This window comes from Trichogramma pretiosum, unplaced genomic scaffold (genome assembly GCF_000599845.2).
Source record: "Trichogramma pretiosum strain Unisexual culture from Peru unplaced genomic scaffold, Tpre_2.0 scaffold71, whole genome shotgun sequence".
NCBI lineage: Eukaryota > Metazoa > Arthropoda > Insecta > Hymenoptera > Trichogrammatidae > Trichogramma > Trichogramma pretiosum.
The window spans coordinates 100,973-126,398 of NW_019640814.1; the positions used below are offsets into that span (position 1 = coordinate 100,973).

The following is a 25,426-nucleotide window of genomic DNA, read 5'->3' on the forward strand; positions in this document are numbered from 1 at the left end:
TCTGCTCTGTGCCTCGCGTCCCTCGCGATATAATAATAGCCGACTCCAACGCTTAGTGGCCTACTTAAAAGTGATTTAATGTTTTATTAAAAGCTCGGATTTAGCGAGCAAAATTAACATTTTTAAACAATTTTTAAACAATATAATTACCCGACGCTCCCGTCGCTCCAAAGTCGAAAGTAGATGTACGTGCTGACGTCGACTATAAGCGGATCGTATCGTCGACAAAGCGAGACGCCGGAGTTTCATGTAAAATAAGTTTATGCTACGGCAAGACGGAGAAAAATGAGGCAACTAGACGAAGGATGGTGCTGCGTTTGTAATAACCAAAACAAGCCAATAATATATACATTAGACCGCTAAAATAAAAGCGCCTTCTAGCTCTTTGTGTTCGCAATATATAGCCAACGTATTACGACGAAAGTCTAAACTTTTGTTAATTAATTTAAAAGCCTCTTTACTCTTGCAAGTCGTAACGGCAGCACGATTTGCTCCTTTAAAGAGAAAAAGTCGAGCCATTATCATCTAATTTTCCAGTCGAATCGCCTATGCATACAAACACACGCGTAGCTCAGAGTCGAGGCAACGATCGGCGCGAAGGGAGTTTGTCTCGGCATCACACGAGAGCGTTTAGTAGATCAGGTCAGGTTTCCAGACGAGCAGATAGAGGTAGCTCGTAGTTTCACTGTACGAAAGGAGATAAATAATGTAGGCCGAGCCCAAAGAAGGCGAAGGCGAAGAGTAAAGAAGAAGAAGAAGAAGAAGAAGAAGTAGCAGCAGCGGGAAAGCAGCTTCGGAGTCGATTCTCAGGAAATGAAGACTAAAGGGGGTGCACTGCATATAGTGCAGCGTCAGAGCGCGCGTCGAGAACAGCACAGCAGTAGTACGCTCCCAGATAATTAATTCCGATTAATTCCAGGGACTGCTGCTCGCGATTCACTCGGAGAGGAAAGAGGAGCGATAGCGAATCTCGTAAATTTATTCAAATTGAGGGCGGACTAGTACCAGCTAGGACTACTAGCTTGCAAGAGCTAGGCTGTGCGCGCTGCACCCCTTCGCATATATGCAACGCTCCGCAGCGAGAGGTAAAGCTACCTACCCCCCTCCCCCCTCCTCTCTTTCCTCCCCCCATGCGTCAAGCTGCTACTGCTGCTGCTGCCACAGCTACGGTGCCTGCAGAAGAGCAGAATTTACGGCTGCGGAACGATATAGAGCTGGCCTGACGTTCAATTGTCAACGATAATGAACTGCAATTATAATGCGCTCCACATACGCGCCCAGCTTGGCGCAAGCCGTGCCTGCTGCTGCTGCAACTGTTGCCGCTGGACAAGATGGATTAAACATAACGTTGGTTAACAATAATTAACGTCGAGCCCGAGCTGCTCCCTCGAGACGCACGCACACGCCTTCCTTACAGCAGGAGAATTTAAATGGATTTCGCGCTCTCGCAAATGTAGCACCTTCGGCTTCACAGCACGATCGTCCGTCATTTTTTTTCGCGAACACGTCCAGAGAAAAAAGAAATGGGAATTTTTCATACGCTTCAAGGGCATCACGTAGTCTACGATGTCATCCACCTTCTCTATTTTACGTCTCATTCTAGACTACCTATATTCGCATACACACACACAGTCACAAGAGTCTTTTCACGAATGAAATTCACAATCGAGCAGCTTATTGCCATTCCACATGAATCTTATATCATAGGCGACTTTTTTGAATCGATTGTGCTTCGCAGGCTCATTGTTTATCTTGAGAAAAATGCATATTTCTCGTCTTTACTCCAAAGGTAATTTATGTGAATTGAAAAAAGACTAATTTAAAAGAGAAGAAAAAATTAAGGATCCGATCTTATTTGTGTAATGCGACAAAGTCTCTGGCGGAGAATATAAGCCTCATCTTCGATATGTCAATCCATCAGTCGCGCGTCGTGCACTCGAGCTTATGCACAGTTTTCAGTTATATCGTCCTTCTCTTACGTATAAGTTCTCGGAGAAGGAAAAAGATATCAGTTGGCGCGCTTGCGCGCGAGCTCGTATATAGACGAATAAAGCTGCTGTTAAGCCACGAGAAAAATTGCACGTTCTCTATTACCCCCTTCTTTCTCGTTCTCTATCTCGCTCAGTCGTATAATAGAGAGCGAGAGAGACAGCCGAGAGAAAAGAAAGAAAGAATGAAAGAAAGCACATAATTTTTTGACTCAGAGATTGACGTCACCGCCTCGGCGAGCGAAAGAGAAAAACGTACAGAAAGTCTTGTGTGCAGCGGCAGAATCCCTGCCAAGAAAAGAAGATGAGACTCTCTCTCTCTCTCTCTCTCTTCCTCTCAGTCTTATGGTACTGCAGCACGAGTGGCCTTTTGTCTCTTGGCGCGTTCCTATACGTCCCTACGTAGTGCAACATCTACGTACACGTAAGCAGAGTTGCGCTTTTTGCTCATGCGAAAGCAGCTGAGAAAAAGATATAAAGGGCAAAATTCCATATTGCCTTTTAGATTGAATTTTGAAAAAAAAGCTCGACTCGGATGTACGTACTGTATGCACCGGAGTCAAGGCAATATTTATCTGCTCGCTGCGCGAATGCAAATTTCTTTTTTCTCGGAAATTTTAATCGACTACTCGACGATTCAATTCCACATGTTGTAGAGCGAGCGAGATAGACTCCGGGTGCGCAAGAATATTTATAAATAGCAATACAAGGTGAATTTATAGGCGCATAATTCGATGCAAGTGCTTGCATACACGCGTTACAGCCAAAATTTCCACATCAGTCCACGAAAACCTTTAGTAATATTTATACCCATTATTTATACCATATTGAGTGGAAAAAACTTACCTTGACGAGGAAACTCTTGCAAAGCGGCTTGTAGGCGTTGGTACCGCAGGTCAAAAAACGATCGGGTCCGAGCCTGCCGAACACCCTCACATAATTCTGACAGGTGTCCTTGTCACCGCCTTTGAGATAACACAACTCCTGATGCGCGTCGCTGCTCGACCATTTTAACCTCTGCAGAATAAAAAAACAAATCGTTACATACACAAACTGATGACGATAAATTAACTTCTTTTTATGTGCTCGTGCGCACAAGATTTTTAGTTTTGTTATCAGCGATGGTGGTGTCTAGCACTCGAGCGTGCCTTTTCTCGCATAGTGGAGGGAAAAAACTCATGAATAATTCAACGGAGGGCTGCGACTACTGCCACTACAGCTCCAAAAGGGCTGGACAAACAAACATGGCAGAGAGATGAGAAATTCCACACGCCAAGCAGTTCGAGTCCATAATACACCGGCAGCCGCGCTAGGACTTGACTTTGTTTTCTCGAGTACTTTTTCTCATTCAAATAGATATTACGTTTGCAAAATTGGCACTCATTGACGGATTGCTCAATGGGATTTCGTACATACGCATACAAATGAGCCAACAGCAGGTAAAATGCAAAAATACTCGGAGGGAAAGAGTGGGAAAAATGAGTTGTATACGGCTTTCAGGTCACTTTTGACCAAAGCTTGGAATCAAGCGCACGCGACCCCCTTTTATCTTCTTTTAACGGCTGGCCATAGGCACGCTGGAGTTGAAGCAAAAGAAAAAAATGAGAACAGCTCGCTTTCTTGAAAGCTTTACTTGGCACAGCCATAAGTCGATTCATTTAAGATCTGGGAGCTTTGAAAATTCGACCAAATTTCGTTACGTACGCGTACTTGGTCCAAATTATCGATAAAATCGTCGCAAGTTGTATAAGTATATGTGCACAAACTGCGGAATGAAAAAGGGCAAAAATACATGCACAAACAGTAACGGCCACACAGAGCAGATAGAGCATCAAAGTATACGGCGGTGTATACGCGCGCACTCGAAGTGTGCAGTGGAGTGCACGTGGCGCACGTAAGTACATACACTGCGAGCTATATATATTTGTGTATATATCGGGGTCACCCACTCTTCTCTTTTCGTCTCAAAGGCGCGGCGCCGTATACTATATACGTCTTCGCAAAGGGAGAGTGCTTGGCACCTATATGCACGTATAAACACTCGCGCTCGCGCACACGAGTCACATCAGCCGCAGCCGGAGCGAGGGACAAGATCATTCACGTATGGCCGAATAATTTGCGCCCGCGCGAGCGCGTTCTACTTTTTCTCTCTTTTTTCTCTGTCTTGCCGCGCGAGTGATACCAAGTTCTCGTGCTCATGAAACGTATTTCAATTAGAAAATTTTAGCTAGATGGCAGACGCGCGCGCGCGACGCAACGAATGTTTTGCGTGCCGGTAGATACGTCAAGCGCATGCACGTGCAAATAAACGCGAGCCGCACTTTTTACTTTGAAAATGAAGCGTGTGTGTGTGTATGTATTTCATGGAGGTGCGACAAATATGTTTGAGTATACAAAAGTCTATTAAATATTTTTCTTTCTCCACCACGAGAGATTAAAGTTCGATCATTAGCGCCTTTGAAAAAATTGAAATCTCGCAACGCGGGAAGCAATTATAATTATCCGTATGAGCGCTATATGTACCGTAGGTGTGTCACGTGCAAGCTGAATCGATGAAATTTTTTCGCGAGACAAATATTCCGCATGTATTACATTGTTATCCCAAGATCGTGATGAAACGAGTATTCGTTTGTTTCCAGCCTGCATAAGCGCAGGAAAAAGAATTAATTCATCCGTCGCAGGAAGTGGCTCTGCATACATAATAAGTTAATTAAAAATTCTGGCTCGGCGAGTGTACACATACTGTATATGCCGAACGAATATAAAAGCCAGCTAAAAAATGACACTTTGAGAGGACTTTTTTTCGACGTGTATAGAAGAGTTAGGACAGAGGCAGGCCTTTCATCATCAAGTTTTGCACGCGCGCGTAAGAGAGTAAAAGAGAGAGAGAGAGAGAGAGAACGAGAGCGTCGTTGTCACGCCGAGTGGCCATTTAGCCGCTGCACTGTGTTCGCTCGAATTGTCGCGTATATTTTAGCACGTCACCGGTAGACGCGTCTTTTACTCGGCAATTAGCGCGTTCTCGGCCCATTAGTTGAAAGAAAGACAGACTCTGCAGCTCGCACTGCCAATGAGAGCTCGCGCGACTCCTCTCCCTATATACCGTGCAGTGCGCAGCTTTTCGCGGCAGAGCGCGATTTTTCGCAATAATCAACGTTCCGGAGTCGCCAATTAGTTAGCGCAAGATTTTAGCCTCTTCACGAACGCGAACCTTTTTTTGAGACAACGAGCCAAGAGACGTTCTGGATTTCGAGAGCTACTGAATGGTAGCAAAAGGATGAAAAAAAAAATGCCGGGAACAAAAAACTTGCTATTTAATAGGTGAGCAGCACGCAACAAATGACTAACGGCGTGATTTTAATGACTAAAACACAATTCGTCGGATAGGCTGATTTTGACGGAATGGTCTTATATCTACTAACATTCACCAAACTTTATTATTTCTACTAATCGTATACTTTTGACTTTGCTTTGAAAATATAATACAAAATGCATATTTTTTCACGTAGCCACCCAGACACGCAAAGTTGGAGGCTTGAAAGTGCGATTGCTTTGTTTCGAGATTGTGAGACGCGTTCGATGAACTTGCTTTTTTCAACTAAATATTACAAGCACTTTATTACGTACCATTTTGAGCCTAATCCGTCACTTTTCAACCGAGCTCAAAAGTGTTGAAGTTAAAAAAAAAAAAGATAATCGAGTCGACAAACTTTTTCTTTATTCAAAGCGATAAACGATACGAGGGAGATTAAACGTCAAATTTTAGTCACGCACGAATGACGTTTAAAAAACCGTGAAAGCTACTGGAGAAGCGTCACGAAATCGACTCTTAATCAAGAAAAAGCTAGCAGCCGCGAGACAATAGACTTTAAAAGAAACTATTCTTCAGTCGTGTTTTATCTCCGCCTTGCCCGGTTCGCTCTTACACGGTACCGTACTAGGGACTACAGTCAGTTTCCGCGTTGCCAATCATCGATACGTCCGTAACAATCGCTTTTAAATATTAAGAGGATTTCGCTGTGGCAGAGTTGCGGTTTCAAAACGATTTGAAGGCACCTACACAAACCCTAAACGGTACTTTAATATCAGCACTAAAACTCATCAATTTATGCAAAGATATTTTTTCAAGTTTTTTAGATAAACCCTCTAGACGTTAAGGCAAACTGAATTAATGCCGATTTCATGGCATGATGGATGGATCGAATGAAATCCTCACGCTCGCTGACACACTCCGAGCGGATAATCGTAATCTTCGTATCACTTATCGATTCTGTGTTTCCTTTCATTAAATATATACTCGAGTAATTGAAATGGTTTAAATAGCTACTAGTGCTTTTGTGTGAATTTTTTCTCTTTACCATAAAATAAACGAGCAAATGATAAAGATCCTAATGGGATAATGAACAAATAAAAGGAAAAAATTTTTCCCTGAAAAAATAACGAAGCACAAACATTTGCTTTAACTCCTCAAAATTGCTGATATATACATTCGTATCACGTACGATATATACATATATAAGGGCCGTTTCATTTTTGCTTTTTGCGCGTGGCTGCTGCGATAGCGAATGAAAAATTGTTCAAAAATTCGGTATTATATATGAACTCTCTCGTTCGCTAATACATATTTAATATGTATTGGCAATTTTCTACAAAGTAATGTTTTACCCTTGTTATTATGTATACGGCTTATAAATGGATTTAAACCATTGTAAATGAGGTAAATTTAGTATTTCACTTCACTTATGAATTGAGGATAATCCAAAACAGATTCAAACGTTATTTCAAGTTATTTTTCAACAAATATGGCTCACGTGTTATTACCGGATGTCATGCGGTATTTAAAATATTTCAATCTATTGTATTCTGCTATCTATTCTACTTAATAATATAAATTTATTATTAGTTACACAATTCCTCAACTTTTTCACATTATCGATTTCCGATGTGGTGTGTCAAATTCAGCTACACAGGTTCTAATTCCAATTTTAAAACAATTTTAAATTTTGCATTCATTTCGCAATTTGTTCTTTTTGACGAATATTGCTTGGAATAAAAATTTCATCGTTAGCATAGCTGCAGAAAAAAACCTGATTACAATTTTTCGAACTCATTTCGAAATCGAAAAACAAAATTTTGACCTGTCTTCATAGATATATTGTTATAAAATTTATAATAACAATATTTTCAATGTTTTCTCGACATCGCTCTCTCGTTCTCCATTTTTCGCGCATACATTTCAATGTGTATATGAGCCTGCATATTTATTGATGAACGCTGTAAAATACTGCCGTACACGAGTAGCCAAATGATAACCGAGTGGTAAAAAAAAGGAAAAAAATGAGAACAGGGTGCGCGTGACACCGAGAGATCGTTAGATAATAGTAATACTGCAGCCAACGTGGAGGTAGGATACATAATAACTAACGGCAGCCAACGAAGCGACCCGACATTTTTCAACTCTCTCGATGCCGCTTGATTGTGATTTGTAACACACGAGCGCATGTCATCCAACCCTCGGCCCTGCTCGTGCCTACACCCGCGACACACATAACACAGCTAGACATTTTTACCTCGAGTTATATGTGCACTGCGCAACTTTTTGTGCTTCATTTTCTGGCCTTATATATTGTATGCATTACGCGCGAGACTATAGTGCGCCACCGTAAAGCAATCGAATTCGCATCATTTTTGAGCCTGAATAGCGGGACCGCGGAGTGCACGTATACTAGGCGCGCTGCACTTCGACTATCGTTTTACCTGCAAGCTCTTTTTATTTCGTCAACTGCAAAATATGTCAACTGCGGCGCGGTGACAGAGACGAAAGTGTCGAGCATAGTTTCAAGTTAAAAGAATTATTTCAAACGTGCGGTAGGTGCTCGCGGTGGCTGAAAACGGAAAAAAGGCGGGGAAAAAAACGAGAAAAAGAAAGGACACCTAGGAAACTGTCGGGTGACATCAATTTTGAGGATTGACGTTATCGCGAGTCGCGCCGCGCGACACGTTACACGGTGAGTTGTACGGGCCAGAAAAAAGAGAGGAGCTTTATAACGAAGCTGTCTATGGGTTCTGCAGCAAAAATTGATATACATATGAAATTGTTATGTAAATATTTGGAACGCTGCGAGTTATTTATCAATATTTTATCGATTGTTTGTTCAGAAACTCATTTTTTTTTTTGGTCCATGTAGGTATTGCGGTGCAGTATGAAATTTGAAACAACCTACGTGTTCTTCGAGGCGACAAAGCAGCTTCTGCTGCCTGTCTCTGCCACGCAAGTTGAGAAATACACGTACACGGGTACACGTAATTCGTCATGCGTGCATCAGGGAACGAGCTGCTCGGAAATGATGAATTATTGATGGCTTCATTATCGGGTCGCGCTCTCATAGCCTAGCGCTCTCGGATGCATCCGAAAGAGGCGAAAAATCGATGTTATGATGACAACGACGACGACGACGACGACGACGACGACGGCCACGACCACGAGGACAATCGCTCTTTTTCTATTGTCTATAATATCAAGCGCAAGCGCCATGACAGTTATGTGCTTCGCGATATGCGGCATTCTTACCAAGTGACACGATATGCTATTGATTTTTTTTTTTTTGGCATAACTCTTCGGGGTAATATTACGGAACAGTGCATTCGCTAATAATCGATGCTGTTTCTTTTTGTTTCTGAATAAATCACAGCAGATAAAAAAGTATAATTCAAAGTTTTTATTTTTTACTGAAACTCATTCATAACTTCACGAGTTTCGAAGAAAAAAATGTGTGTTACGGCTTCAAAAATGTCGTTTTTACATACATACTCAGCAAAAAAGAAAACGAGAGCGCAAAACTTGTAATCGAATCAGCGTCGGCATTGCAGAATTGGGCGTTACTGTCCCCGGTCGAGGCAACGGCACTCGTTAATCAAGTTTAGTTCTCGTTTCCCTCTCACGCACTCGTTCTGTATACTTAATGTCGCTCTGCACTTCTCTGTGTACCTCGGTTCGGTCAGACATGTACACACACACACACACACACACACACACATTGCACATACACACATAGTGGCTTGATCTAATGGCTTTATTACAGGTACTTGTGTCTTTTTTAAAGATTTTCACTACAACTAATTCGCTGTAATTTCAGTTTGTTCGTCACAAAATTTATTAATATTCTCCGCCGTCATTATCTCGCGACCGATTACGACGAGATTTTGGATAATGATATGAGTGGACGTGCTTCAAGGGACCTTCACACTTTTAAGGACCCGAAAAAAAGATTATTTTATCGAGAATTTATCGCGCGGCTCCGAGTTAAAATGTTAATTAAATTTGTCGAGTCTTTCCCCAAAATTTCCGTACGACCGCTCATAATTTCGAGCCAGGGAAGATGCGCTGTCTCGAGGTAATTGGTACTTTTACAAATTACACGCTCATGTTTGCTCGATTGAATATCTATTATAGGCTGGGCCGTCCAGCGCGACTGCATAATCCGACGATAAATCTCCTTCTCGTGGCGGCGAGTGTGCTAGTGAGCAAAATCACTGCGCGCCCGATAAAGTCCAATCCGTGTGAAGCAATGCGCGGTAGATAGGAATATTGTCGCCTTCCGATACGATCATTAATTCGTATAATCGCTCGTATCGTTGCAGAAAACGATATCCCCGCAAAAAGCGTAGGACGTATGGTAAATGCCGGGCTCCCAGGGGAAAACTCGGATGCGAGAGCCGTCGCTCGGGGTTCGGCGCTACGATACGCATGGTCAGGCGTAGCGGAGTACGCACCCCTGCGCTACCTCTACATACATAGCGCACGTACATATATGTATTACAATTAGATTTTTCCGCGGTACGCCGAATTCGAATTCGACGCACGCAGCCGAGCGAAAGGAACGGCTTCGAATCCGTGTTTACAAGGTATCGGTGGCTTTGCAGCTTATTTGCAATGCAGAGCGTATGCCGCAGTGCTGCGTACAGTACGGAGTACCCCGTATATAGGCGCGCACACATTGATTGCGCAGCGTGAAATTTCGTTCCTTGCGAATTATTCAGCGCGCGGCAACGACGACGTAAGCGTCCGTGTACGAGCGCGCATCCTTTGATACGCGGCTTATTATTTTCATATATCACGCTCGGATCGCGCAACAAAATATGTTTCGCGCAAAAATCGATCACGCGGATAAGATTTTTCGGTGTCAAAATAACGCGTCAAGCATCGAGCGAGGATAAATTTCGCATGATCGCGCGCGCGGTACCTATATATGTACGCGAAACAGCACGCGCGCGTGTACGAATACTCGAGTTCGCAGCTGCATGTGTGTATATGTATAATATGCGCCGTGGTAGGAGGCACAGCGTCGACTTTTATAATCTCTTCGTACGTTTATATGCACCACCGACGCAAATGCCTGGAGCGCTCGCGGAGCTCTCCCTCCTCTCCAAGCTCCGTTATCGCTTGAATATATCGAAGTCTCAGCGGCAGCAGCAGCAGCAGCACTAGCAACGGCGGCGGCGGCGGCGGTGGTGGCGACGACGACGATGAGAAAGGCACAGGCGCTGCAGTCGAGTGAATGACCGGTCAGACTCTCTGCGTATCCTATCTATATACACGCGGTATATAAACATATGTGGATACGCGTGACTCTTTTTATACGCGTCCAGGTTTGCATATTTGTATTAATCTTCCTCGATGACAAATCACTAAATTTCTCGACTTTTTCTCGTCTTTTAAGAGCTGAGCGAAGCTGCTGCGATCAGCTTAGAGATAGGCTGTTTTACGGCTGAACTTTTACAGCTAACGCGGATTTGATTGACGGACGCATTGACGCACGTGAAATAATGTTTACAAAGTCAATTGCTCAATACTAGGCTCGCTCGCTCGCACTGTCTAACGAGAGAAAGACACCGTGTGCGCTAAACGCGTGTTGCGTGTATACACGTAGGTGCACGTGCATTTCTTTTTTTTTCATCCATCCGCCGCAATTTTCAAGCGACAAATGACTGCGGTATTTAGTCGGCAGGCGTGCGTCCGCAATTTCAATTTATACCGACTGCTTTCTTACTCGCTCGAATGCAGCTTCGGTGGCACGAGCATCTCTTCCTCTATGTCTCTCTTTCTCCGCCGTCTTTAATGCAATATTGAGATCCTTTTTAAGGTCTGGATTATTCATAAGCTGGATCGCGGCTGAATAGAAGTACGAGGCACGACGCCCCTTAGAAGGAGCTTCTCGTATACTAATGTAGCGCGCGCTACGATCCTTCGTCTCGCAGTCGACGTCGTGCGCTAATTAGGCTCTACGCAAGTCGCGTCGAGCTCTGTGCGTTATACATTCGTACCTACACACGTAATACGTATATATGTAGCATCGCATTATGAGCGACTAAATCATTCTATAATAAGCACGTGTGCGCGCGGATGCATATATATACACATCGTCAAAGTACAGTCGTCGACTCCGTCGTCGTCTTCGTTGTAAATAGCTCTCGTCGCTCTGGAGAGAGAAAAATATATATTACGATTTTCTCAAGTATCGCAAGCGCTATTTAATACATGTGGATGTGCGACGCAACGGTTAATTCATTCACGGCGAGTCGCGCTGCCATTGCGTAACAGTACTTTACGCGATCAATTAAATATTCGCGGCGTTGATCGAACAACGGATAGCTTTCCGCTGTTTTTCCTTATCGTCGCTCGAATCGCGCCAACGCCAAGTGCCTGAGAGAGCGAGGTAATAAAAGCCGAGTTCGGCTCGGAGCGAATCATTAGAGGCGAGCGAGACGCGTCGACGCCGCCGCGGACTTTATTTTTACATCTCGCTCGCTCGAGCCGAGCCAGCTTTCCTTTAGCGATCCTTTTGCACGCCAAGTACGTATACTTATAAATGCATACACTCTGCTTGATTTGGTACGCGCATCCGTACACGTAAGCAACAATCGCTCTCTGCCCATCTGCACATCTGCACAAGTATGTATTCGCGCTAGCTTTTGTAGACTTGTAATTAGAGGAGAGCAGCTTCAGCTACTATAAGCAATACATATAAACTTGCACATGTACACTTGCTTGTGAATAACAACGAGAATACTCCGAAGAATCGAGTGTGTGAAAACATCTTGATGAAAATGTGTGCAACGTGTGTGTCTGTGTGTGTTTTGCAGACGCTGCAGCATCAACCGTTATATATAATATATATGTATCATAGGCGAATATTCAACGCGGTAACTAGCGGCAAAAGGAAATGAACGAAATAATGTATTGTGAGCTCCGTAGCGAATGTCGGAGATGCTTCATCATAATGAATTTACGTGTGCGTAAATTTACGTGCGTGTACGTAATATACGTACACGCTTAATTGCAAGTTGTGGTACCGACTTAAGAAAGTGTATGCTATACGTATTTTATTTGTAATTACGCGACAAAAGTCAAAAAGCTGATAAGAGAGATACTTTTATTTTCACTCGCTAACAAGTCGAGTTATTAATGCCTAAAAAATGACTCGCTAGTAGGAGCGTCGATGGATGGATTATATACGGCGCAACGAATTACAAGTATATATGTACGCGTCGAACGGGTCCATGAGGCGTTACGTATATCCGAGCGAACTGCGATACCGTTCGTTGCATGCACATGCACCATTCGAAGTACATTCGTATATATATGTGTACATGGTGCTGTACGTAAGAGTCGCGAGCGCGAGAGCTAGCCGTAAATACGCAGGCTGCAAAAACGACTGCAGGCTCGGGGCTAGCGCTTACGCAGGTGCATGCGCGAATCAGCAAACGACGACAGAAGCTAAAACCTACAAACGAGCACTCGCATAAATACGTACTGGCTCGCGCGCGCACAGACAGTCCCATATAAATACGCGAGCTGGACCGTTATATTCCGCTATATTTCCAGTGCATAGCTGATTTTGTCAGGCGCGCGCGGCTCGGATTCCATTAGCGGCCCAGCTTGTAGATCTGCTATATATATCGATGTAATATCGTGCTCCGTTGCACTTAATTATAATTCAACAGTCTGTGCTCGGAGATTTTGCCCTTTTTTTCTCCCCTTTTTTTTTATCGTTCGTTGCATGCCGACGACAATGGATACAGCTATGGATAGACAAAATCATATGAATCATGCATTGTAAAACTTTGATTTATACGGAAGATAAATAAACCTATGTAATAAACCTTCGAGTTTGCATCGCCAATGGAACTAGCTTGACTCATTCATTCATTTATTACCAGCTCATACGATTTTTCAACTTTTTTTTTGCAAGATATTGAATATTAAAGCAAAAAACTTATTGTACAATTTTTTTACGAAACTTTTGAATTTTCAACCTTATTAGTACCTGTACAGTAAATTAAAAAAAATTTTCAAAAAATTGATACCTTATCAAGTCGAATTATCATCTCGTTTCATAACTATTTTCATAACGACACGCTTGCTGAGCTTTGTCAAGATCACCGCGAAAATAGAACAGAATCGAACTTGTATGCATGCGAGAGAAAATAAAATCCGATCATACGTGTGGGCAAGATCTCTTGCAAGTATTTATATGTGTGCGTGCGCTGACCGCAGGAATATCGAGTGTACACATCGCCACGATGTTGCCCGCTAGATTGCGTATAGATTTCGTCGTGTTCAATTTTTTGTAACAATTCTTCATCTCCCTTTCTCTCCTCTTCTTCCCTTCCCCCCTCTCCCCAACCTCCTCTTCCTCCCCCTTTGACGATTTTTTCCCACAGACACCGAGGCATCGGGAGAATTTACTATTTTTTTGAAAAGGCAATTTCTCCCTCGGTTAACGAATTTAATGAAATCGCTTCCGACCAAGCTCATCGTCAATTTGGGCAGAAAAATTCTGTTGAAAATTCTTATCAACGTTTTAATTCCTACAGCTTTTGTATTAAATAGAAAAATATCTAAAGACTTTCAGAAAAAAGATCTTTAGCATCTTTTAAGCACAAGAGCCGAGATTCACGCGGTATTACGCATATATTTTAAGAGCGGCTGCATTATAACTCTTTAATACTCTTAACCTTTGACGACCATATCGGGGTAATAACGCACCCCTAGGTTACTCGATACCGTACTATAGTTCAAGTTCATCAAAGTACTTAGGTACACCCTTCACAAGTTTCATTCTCGTTCATCCTGGCAAATCGCCCTGACTAATTCAACTTTTCCTTCAAATCGTTCTACGGTCTGGTTATTAAACGTACGGAATACTAAAACTTTCATATCAAAATATGAAACAAAAAATATTGGGTATCCAAAACACTTTTTTTCCTTACAAATTTGTTCGTGGCTCTAAAGTTGAAGAAGTTACATCGGTCAATGCTGCTGTGTAATTACGTCCGAAACTCACCTCTTAAAAATGTTCTGCAAAAAAAAAACCGCTAATACATACTATAACGATCTTGAGAGTCTCGTACTCATCTTGCGAATGACCATCAACTCTGCGCGCAATAAAAAAGAGCACTTATATTACTCGGCGGATCGACTTTGTTGCTCTCGATGCGTCGTTCGTTGAACGAACGTATACGCGAACGGCTTAACACATTTGACGTTATTTGAACATTCTTCGCGTTCCACTGCTAGTGTTTATCTGCGAAATCGATGGGTACACATTTCTTTCCGCATTCTAAATGGTCTACACGCGCAAATATAATTTTAATGTAATATACGAACAAGTGCGCTTTATTTTCTAGTACTGCATGTTGCATTAACGTCGAACAGTTATTAGCCGCATTTAGAGAATCAAGCGGTTGTCAAAAATTTTTACGCAGCAACTTTTCCGTAGTGAATCTTTGTAGTTCATTGACCTTTATTTTTTAAATTTTACAAGCCATCAGGCATTAATTTTCGGACGTAACTAAAATCAAGCAAATACAGTATGATTTTAATACAACAAGAGAAAAGCGCGAAAGCTAAAAAATAATGCTAAGATTTAAAAATTAAAAGATACATAATATACTCGTCTTGTTTCAATCTCTTAAGCCTGCTTAACCCTAGATTTAAAGTTGCATAATGTAAGTATATCATTTAAGTAAAAAAGTAAAAAAAAACTCACCTGGTCAGGAATTTCTGTAAGATCGTGTAGACTTATATTGTAAATGGCATTCCTGTAATGAGAAAAAGTGTTGTTGTTTTTAAATGATTTCAAACTGTAAGACAAATGAAATCAAATTAAGTAAAGCTTTACATAAAAATGATAAATTTTATTGAAGGTATTAGTAAAATTATAAATGTAAAAGTTTTAACAAAATAAAAAATTGAAATACCAAGGATTGATTCCAAATTTGTAGGATTTCCGAGAATTTAAATTCCGAAGAAAGGTTCGAGAATTGATTTCCAAAATTTTGAAAATAGTAGGAATTAAAATTCCAAAAGTTTGTTCCAGAATTTGCAAACTTCAAAAATGAAAATTCCGAGAAATGGTTTATTTACATCAATTATGATTTGAAATTAATGTTAAATAATTTATGAAAAAGTTTGCATTTAATTTTAATCATATCAACATTGATGATTTTGCATGAAATCAAATTTATCTACTTGGAGAAAAAAAACTTGGATTGATTTCAAGGTATATTCATCGGTTATCATTTATACAAACGAGTATTCAAATTTTAAGTTAAATGTTTACATGCTGGTGCCGCTGCGGGCCAAGTGAAATATGCGACGAGATGATTGCAAGCGAATGTAGAATTTACTTTATGCGAACCAAGGTCAATCAAAACGTAGACGCACTTTCTTAACAATAAAACTTCTTTATTACGTAAATAATTAACAAAGGGGGTGATTCTCTGAGAAACTTGCAGGCTCAAAAAAAGCTCCGTGCTGGAGTGAGAAAAGAGATAGCGAGGGCTAGATGCGATGCTTCGAAAAGCTAACGGCTAACTGCCCAATTTCAATCAATCGCTCTTTCGCTCTCCATCCCTTCTCTCCATCCAGCAACCCTGTCCCGAAGCTACACAACCGAGCACATGCTCTGAGGAATGAAACACGCCGAAAAATTATGTTAAGAAAAAATTATCTTCCTTTTGAGTAGAAGGCGCGGAAAAATCACGAACGATTTGATTTTATCATGCCAGCAATCTGACATTTTACTTTTGAACGCTGAGCTCGTTTCCAGCGCGTCTTAAGTAAAACAAAGCTGCTTTTCATGTTCTGAGTGTATACGTAAGTTAAGTACTATATACTAGTAGATTGAAGCTGCATTGGACAAAAATGATGAGTCGTTTGACTCGATGGTCTTTTGTGGGCTTAAGAGAGAAAGCGCTTATTGAATTTCAAAAGTCGAACATTATGTTGCATTGTGCGTAAGATCACTGAATCTTAGAATGACGCGAGTGAGAATAATGGAACTTTGATCTTTATCTCTCTCTCTCTCTCTCTTTCTTTCTTTCTCTTATCTCATGAGACTGTGTAAACAAGTCGGTCGGTATTTTCCGTAACGAGATGAGATCAAAATGCGACAGTTTCAAGCTCTAACTTTTCTTCTCAACACAGCTTTCAAGTCGCTCCCTGGTAAAATCATGCGCACGAAAAGCAGCCATGTATACGGGCACACGCGTACGTATATAGAGCAAAAAGCTCGTCAGATGGAGCGCGAAAGAAGAGTAAAGCACGGCGCGCGCGGCAGTGTAAGCGCAGCAAGCTTAAACGAGTTTGTCGTCGTTCCATTTGTAATTTGTGCTGAGTTTAATTGTCCCATCGTCGTCGACTGCAACGACGACGACGACGACGCTGCTACTGCATCTCACCGAATTATTATAGTGCCATCCTTGAAATGAAGTTACGGCGCTGAAGTTAATTGGGAGATGAATAGGTTCTATACGTGCCTATAAGTACAAGTATGCGTGTGTCTAGGTACATAAGTATGCACGCACGCAGCTTGCACGTGCACACCTACACATACAGTTAACCTATTACTTTTACTTTCTTTGTGCTTTTCTTTTGTCAAATGACAGTTACTCGTACGGGCGCCGTTAATGAAGTTGTCGTGAAATTAAAAAAAAGATAGAACGAGAATCAGCACTAATTACTTTGTAAAATAGGGTTTTAAGTGAGATTACTTTACGCGCCGAAGATTCGTGCGATGACGGTAGTTAGTTTATAGCTACTCTTGCTTTGCCTTCTTGTTTTTTTTTTCATTTTTTCAAGAGATAGTCATCAAAATTTTTTTTATAAAAAACAGGTTAACTAAACATTAACGAAAGACACTTTTTCTACATTTTTCATTATTATTAAATGAGAAAAAAAAGTATAAAAAGAGTTAGTTCAATAGAGTACCACAATAAAATAATGAAGATGAACTAATCATTTCCGTTGATTATTTACGAATTGAAAAAAATCGTTACAGCGTTACCGGGCATAAATCGTATTATACGCACACGCTGATACGCAACAAGTGCTACGCCAGGTCAGCCTTCTATACGATGTATAAGAAAGAAAGAAAAATTCATACATGAAAATGGCTTTCTGAAAAACCCGATGAGAAATTATCACGCGTGCTTTTGTCGTACTTGGCAAAAAAATCGAGCTTGCGAGCTCTGCAAAGACGGATAATCGCTCGTCTCGGGGAAATGCGCATATCGAAGAAAAGCTCGGGAGTTTCGTAGGGGAAATCGACTTTATTTTATTTGATATATAGGTGTAACAAGCTATAGAGTTAGAAATATTTTCCGCATGAAAAATCTTACCTTGCACCGATGAGGAAGTACGTCGGCGATCGCTCAAGTAGCTTAAAGTGTTCGACGTGACTTTCGTTGCCGAGAAATCGCTGGCCAATAACTTCGCCTGAAACATAAAATAACAATTCGTTGTTTTATAACATAACCATTAAGGAAAGGAGCAGTCGAAAAAAGTTTAATTTCATTAGAGAATAGGCGATGAAAGCAGCACCACAGTCGTGTAGCGCATCCATTCATTGACTTTCTACAATAAGAAACGCACTTTGTGCGCAGGTCGTCGAGAGAGAAAATTGAATTTTTCTCTACGAATGGAGTTCACGAAAAAGTTTTACTCTTGCAGCAGCCGCGGCGATTGGTTTTCACGCAACATCTTGTCGAACTTTTTAATTAAAAACTTGAATCACGATTTCGACCGAGAAATAAAAAACCATCTAATACAAGTTTAGCCTGGTATTGTCCGCGCCTATAGAATCCGAGGAAACAACGAAATGGTGCTCGGGAGCGTGTAAGAAATTGCAAGCTCATCTCGCGAATGAGCTCTAGAAAAAGAATATTGTACATAATATATATTCATACAAACAACCACAAACGCACTCGGAGTGAGGCTCGTAAAATGGCCTGGCTAGCAGGCTCTTTTTCTCGAATGCAGCTCTCACTCCCCATTAACTTTAAAACCACCGCATCTTTACATTCGTCTGTACTCTTTAATGACTCTTGAGCTTGTGGCAACATTAGCCAATTTCATTCATTTTTCAGAGAGCAAAGCGGCGCGCGATATTGGCGAGTGTCCACGTAGCCAGCCGATGATGATGTCGGAGAGCCTCGCTTCGTCCATTTGGCGATTAAAGTTTGAATCTCAATCATTGTGCGCCTACATGTTGGCAAGCGTCTCATTGTTTTTCATTCGCAAGATTCAGAGCTCCAAGGGGAGAGAGCTAAAAAAGTTCGATTGTTCTCGACCGACAGTTTGGACGAGTGAAGGAAGAGAAATTGAGGCTTTCAAGGTAAATAGACGAACGTCGGGTAGGTATGTTTTTTAGCCTAATTATCTCCGAAGAAGGATTCTTCTTTCAGTTCGTGTCTTGCAGCCGTTCCGGCTAAAATGCCAAGTGCATTTTTCTATGAATAAAAAGAGCTTTTTAAGGGTAATTTATATATAGCAAAAGTAAACATACGACTATTGACTCGAGCTATTGTCTCTTCAAACTGGATACGGAATTCTTTTGTGCTTGATCTAGATGTATAAAATACTGCAGACAGGCTCTCCTCCGAGGAAGAGGAACAAGAAGCTGGATTTCACATAAATCCTTAGCTATATCTTCACGGGTCAATCATGATTGAAATATATGTAAGTTGTATCATGTTAATCAGAAAATAATAAAAAAATAAAGTACAGACTAAAAACATCCTTCAGGAATTCTCAAAATTTAAAACCTTTAGGTGGCATCTTTATAGATTTACAGATTCAAAGTTGAACTTTTATTCTCCGTAAACCCATTGAAATCCCAAAATCATTGAATTTGCTAAAATTAAAAAAATAAAGTTCTTTGTATTTTTTGAATAAAAATATTTCAAAATGAGCCTATGCAGGGTTTACTGGCTTTATACACTAGTTCGATTTAAATTCTGCACCAGCGAGAAAACTCAATTATAGCATAGTAGGGGTCACTCTTGTGTTAAAATACGCGGCAATAGCAATAATAGTATTGCACAGGTTAACTTTGGCAGAGCCCTCGCTTTGCTTTGGTCAAGTTTTCTCAATGGTGGAGTATTAAACTCTAGCATGATTATTGATAACGATTTTGTTTGATCTGTTTGTAAAATTTTTCTTTAAGAATCTGTGTTTAAGCATGTATGATATAAATATGCTTATAATGAATTTGTCAGTGTAATATATGAACATGCTAGTGTGAGTTGGTGTGCGTGCACGTGTAAGAGTGCGTACCAATGATGTATGTATATTTCGCTAAACGTTTATTGAATAAATCAAGCAGCTCTACGAGTTTAACGCAGCAGTGCAATTGCTCCGTTGAAAAACTGGTTTTACAAAAGTCGTTTAGCTCGTTTTTTTCATTCAGGGTCTGCAGGCTCGCTACTTCTCTCTTTCGCTCTCTCTCTCTCTCTCTCTCTCTCTCTCTCTCTCTCTCTTTCTCTCTTTCTCTCTCTGAGCGCGCGATATAACTACGCTGATTTTTCGCATACATCGAACGTAAAAATATTCCAGAAGTACGGACTGCAGGAAAATCTTTCACGGAGAAAATTCAATTTTCATGCCCAGCAGTCGTACTCGGTAATATTATTGGTCTCGCGATTTATCGTAACTGCACATACGTATGAGTGCGTACGCGAATGCGAATGCGAGTGCGAGTGTATGCTCACGTAAAGTCGTGAAACTAGAATCTCTCTCTCTCTATCTCTTTCTCGTTCTCTTCCCCTTTGACATTGCATCCCAAACCCGCTTGAGCCCGTGTGTGTGTATATATGTTTGCGCGCAACAGTCATATCTTCATTGTTAAATTCCATGAATCGTATACAGAGAGAGAGAGAGAGAGAGAGGCCTAGTCGCATTGCAAAAGATGCACCTAGGCAGACGCGCACATGCACAGGCGGATGGATCATGCAAATTCTAGTGATGCAGCTGTTTGCCGTGCACGCGGACTTGTACAGAATCGCTCATAGGTCAAAGGGTATCGGGGACACGGTCAAACGGTTTTACGCGTTTTCGTGATGATGCTATACCTGCGCCTACCTGTATTACCCATACGAATACCCACATACAGACGTATAGAGATAAACATACATCGCCTCGCGAGTTTACCGTTTGATGTTTTATAACTCGACGAGCAGTTCTCATACACGACGAGGATGAGTCGACTCGTCGGGAAACAGTTTTTCTTTTGCCGACACACTCGTGTTCCTCTCTTCGCAGCACCGAGGCTCGTTCGTACACGCAGTATCTGTAAAACATATTTTGGTACTTGCATATATCCAGTACCAATACGTCTAATGTAACGGAATAGACGTGCCTGAAAATTTACCGATGTGTTTTTCCTTGGCGTTGATACGCGCGTATATTTCTAAAGAATACTTAACTTGGCTTCTATTTTCTACCCATTCGGTAGCTGCTGCTGCTGCTACTCTTTGTTCTCGCAGTAATGAGTTGAATTATACATCTCGTCGAATCGATTCTCCGGCCAATGAGAATAAGTTGCGAGGTATTTTTATCGCGTCTCCGATAATTCGCCGGTATAACTACATGATGACTTTGTGTATTTTATCTGCGATCACTCGAAAAATTAAGCAATAGAAATTATTTATTCTCAAGCTGGACGATGCCTTTCGCTTCTCGACTCGTTGAAACATCAATAATCTCACTTTTTGCTAAATATTTTACTTCGTGCAAGAGAACCACGTCCGGACTTCAATATCCAAAAGTATACACGTATTACAGCTGCGAGCCAGGCGCGTGTGGTCTAGCTTATGTTCCTGAGAGACACATAACTTGGAAGGAATATCTATAGGTACTTCGGGGACAAGGCTGCTGTGACGTCCGGAATGGTTTATCCACTCCTGCGGGATAAGATAAGGCTCGTGCGCAAGACGTTCTCTCCCTCGCTATCAGCCGCAAAAAAAGCATCACATAACGAGTCGCTGAAATTTTCAAAACCTTGATACCGTGATAGTAAGCTGATATTGAATTTTTTTCTCCGCAAACGTATCTCTCTTTCTCCGTTTTCTTGAAATAAAGTCATACATTAATGTGTAACAATGTCTTTTCTCTGTGACAACAAGCGAACATTTTCATGCAAATATTAATGTCATTGAGCTTAGAGTGCAGGTATGTGTGTGCGCGCGCAAGTGAGTGTGTGTGTGCACGAACGCACGAGGCGACTGCAGCCGTCGACTATATCTTATACGGAGGTATTATAAATGCAGGTAGAGCACGATAAAGTATGCCATTACAAGCCACTTTAAGGCGTGTGTGTACAGCTATTTTACCTATGCGCCCTCGCGCGCGTGTAAGTCTATGTGCGAGAGCAGTGCGAGTCCGTGTCACACTCGTACGTCATCTCCAACTGCTTCTCTGGAGAATAGGAAATATATTCCTTGAGCGCGCGCGCACATACACATACACTCAGCCGGTCGGAAGGGCGTAAGGAAAACGTACACGGATGAATATGCGCAGCCAGTCCAAGAAGATTGAGAGTAGTCAGACGGAATATGGGCCACAACTCGTTTAATACCTCAACTGTCTGCATATACTTTCGGAAGATTCGTTTAAGGAGGTACCTCCGAGCAGAACTACCAACTGTGAAAAACTCAATATTTTTACTGCTCGGCTGGTGTCGTTAATCTCAAGAAGTTTATAATTAAACTTGTAAAATTTTGTTATTTTTCAATCATATTTTATAAAAAAAAATGTTTATATTGCATAAAACATTATTGATATAAAATTAAACAACCCATTATTTATTTAATTTTGAATTTCTATCAATGATAGGTCATTATAGTCTTCGTTATAAATAATATAAGATATTTGCGTTTCGCTGAGAAATTCAAAAATGTTAGGTTATGTCATCCGCTCCCGCCGGCGAAATTCTGGTCAAATGTCCCGAGATTAGTGTCAATAAATTATTATTAATTAATTGAGCATTAAAAAGGTATCCAATGTCTACGAAAATTTAACCGTACGTTCTTTGGTAGTTAATTATGATACACATAAAATTTTACTCGAATCTTTTCGGTAAATTTTGAGATATTCTCTTGTAACTGACTTTCTCATTCGACTCAATGTTAAATTGAAATACGAATATCTTCTAAACGAAGTACTGAACTTGCATACAATTTTGCAAGTTCATTTGTATCATTAAAAAGGATTAGTGTACGAAGTTTGAGTCGAATCTCTTCGGTAAATTTTGAGCGGAGGTACCTCCTTAAAAAATATGCCGCGCACGATGATTGTATATTTAACGCGTGAAATGTAGCGACCGCGCGTTCGCTCGCGTATAGGACATACAGTAACAACGACAATGGGAAGAGCCGCTGCGTATCATTTGTTTGTTCCGTATGCGCGCACATAATTTTCAAGCTCGGCTGATAATTGCGCTAGGTCTAACTGATATACATACGCATGGCTCGTTATGGCTCGCGCGTGCTTATGAGCGTGTGCAGATCGACCTTATGAACGTATATTATTCAGTGCGTGCGCGGACGATGATGACGCTGCAAATATAGTTCGCGCCGATCGTTTTTATTTTTCACAGTCCATAATATCGTTCCGAATTAAACCGGATAGTTTATTGTACGGACACGCGGAGACATATATTTGCCTTTCCAAGTCGCCGTGCAGTATGTGCGAGCGAGGAGGAAAATTTAACTAGGGAACTGGCGCGCATATAACGCGCCGAGGATTGCATAGAATCGAGTTAGATAAAGTTCAGTCTAACAGCCGTAACAGTGGTAGAAAGAGAGAGAGAGAGAGAGAAAGAGACAAAGACAGACACACACACTGGGAGAGCTGCGCACAGGTAGGATAAACCTCGCGTTATCTCTGGCAGAAAGGCGAAGGAAAGGCTTGGCTGCTATATACCATGCTCTTTCTTATCCGAGGAATTCAACTTTTGTCCGGCTGCAGCTGCACATATGCATAAAGCGAAGCGCGCAAGCCGCTCAAAGAAGGGAATAGAAAAGAGGCGTTTATTTATAATTATGAGATGAATTTTCACGCATTTTTTCTACAATTAAAGTGCGTTCCCCATAATTGTTTGTACAAAAATGAGATCTCTCTCTATCTCTTCCATTTAATTATAGAGTACATAAATATATTTATTCAAAGGAGATTTTGAACGTACATTTCACCGGGCAGCAGTATAAGTGCAGCTCGTAAGCAGCAAGTACCCTCGCCTGCGTACAGGTGTTGAAAATAGCCATAGTTTGCGCTCACGGGCTTTTGTTTAGTGCTAGTATAGTATCGAAACCGCTCGAATCACCTCAAACCGTTCATATAATAAAGGCTGAGGCAGTGAGGGCAAGTAGCGAACTGATTATCGTTACGGGCATGGACAAAAAGCCCACGATGACTCTAACGTGTGGTGCAGAAATTTATCATATTCACACACACACATACAGGCCCGCGCATGGCATTCGCATACATACGCGATAAATCATTGCGCAGCTACATACATATACAGGTTGTACAGCGATCCCTCGTCTCAGCTTTGAATTTATGCCTATGTTGCGCGCAATTAAAACTTCAATTCCCGTATCTAAAGCCCATGGATTTTACATCGGAGACAGCACGTGAGCTTTCGTGCTCGAAGCTACTAATCCCGGCAGCGCTGCGAGAAGCGGAGAGGGGAAGGATCGCATAGAGAACTGCTGCCGCTGCTGCTTTTTTCACTGCTTGCTCGTGAGTGTCTGTTGTTATTCTCGACCTAGTTTATTCATATCTTTTTGTTTCGCGGGATGGGTTGTGCGAGCTATTTTTTCAGACTTATCAGAGACATGCGAATATGAGTGTGTATATCTGTGTGTGTGTGTGAGTACCATGGGTTGGTGGTGGTGCGAGTGTGCGCGCGCATATTCGATGCCTATCTTGGAATAATATTGTTTGCTCGCAGCGAACGAGCTTATAATCCGATCGTTGAACTTCCTTCCTTCCCTCTGCATTTCTTTCCTAGTCGGGCGCGAGCATTATTTTCATTCACATATCGCGCAAAAAATACCTTATTAATCCTCAAGATTTAATGGAAAACAAAGAGCTTCCCACGAGCTTCACCATCTCTTTCCCTCTCTTTCTTTCTCTAGTTTGTATAGAAGTACCTACTAATGGTCCTCGGCATTATGTAAGCTCAACTACGACGACGTCGACGACGTCAATGTCGATCCACGGCTTCCATATCCCATCCATTCGTGTGCACACTTTGTTGCTGCGCGCGATATGACTCGTTGGCACGTGAGCGAAGGCAAAGCCACACACGATCCCCGAGATGCTTAAACGCACATGTAACTCGAGCGCCTATGTAAAAGCTATGCCTGCTCCCGGAGTCGCGCAGATGTAACACCTGCACAATTTCGTCGGCATCTCGTTATGAAGCGAACAGCATATGATATTGCGAATGAGCCGCGCTCCGTTTGAGCTGCCTATGTGTGCTTAAGTGCAGTGTGCAGAGGGTATTTTCCATTGAGTCCGTAAAAAACGACTTTACACGTGGCACGGATTTCACCGGTTGCATATGTTTTTGGAGAGAGAGAAACTGTTTTGCCCGCCACTGAAATTCCAAACGCGTAAATAGAGTAATTTTTCATGCTCGTTGCCAATGTTGCGTGTTGTATCAGCGGCACGTATATAACTGCTTTTCAACGCACACTACGCCAGACAAATATAGCATAGGAGTTGATAGAGAAAAAAAAGGCGCAGAGGCTATTTTATATTATGTATGGCATACGCACATAGACGTTAGGTGCGTTAATTCGATTCAGCGAGCAGCAAGTTAATCTTCTAACTGCACGCGTACGGATACACGCTATGGAGGTATGAGCAAGGGCTTTGAGCACGAGCCAAGTCCCAAGATGAGCTTTCGTCATCAATCAATCAAACGTCAATCGCGAATTAATGTGGTTTTCCTCTCTTTCTTTGCAGCTCCACTACTCGGGCTCTTTTACCATAGAAATTTCACACATGCACATTGTGAGCGCATTTTACAGCTGCTACTATGGTATATAGGCGACTCGCGCGCGACGTTTCTTGCGAAAAATAAAAA

At 41.7% G+C, this 25,426-nt stretch overlaps 1 protein-coding gene across 2 annotated transcripts in view; it reads right to left on the reverse strand.

Annotated features, from left to right (window-relative positions):
• LOC106657671 (semaphorin-1A-like) overlaps positions 1 to 25,426 on the reverse strand; it is a 199,674-nt gene that overhangs the window by 31,858 nt on the left and 142,390 nt on the right. For both annotated transcript variants that reach the window (XM_014379292.2, XM_014379291.2), the window contains exons 3-5: positions 17,673 to 17,769; positions 15,041 to 15,092; positions 2,835 to 3,005 (exon numbers count right to left, since the gene is read on the reverse strand). In XM_014379292.2, coding sequence (XP_014234778.1) covers positions 2,835 to 3,005; positions 15,041 to 15,092; positions 17,673 to 17,769 — 320 coding nt within the window. The remainder of the gene's footprint in view (positions 1 to 2,834; positions 3,006 to 15,040; positions 15,093 to 17,672; positions 17,770 to 25,426) is intronic.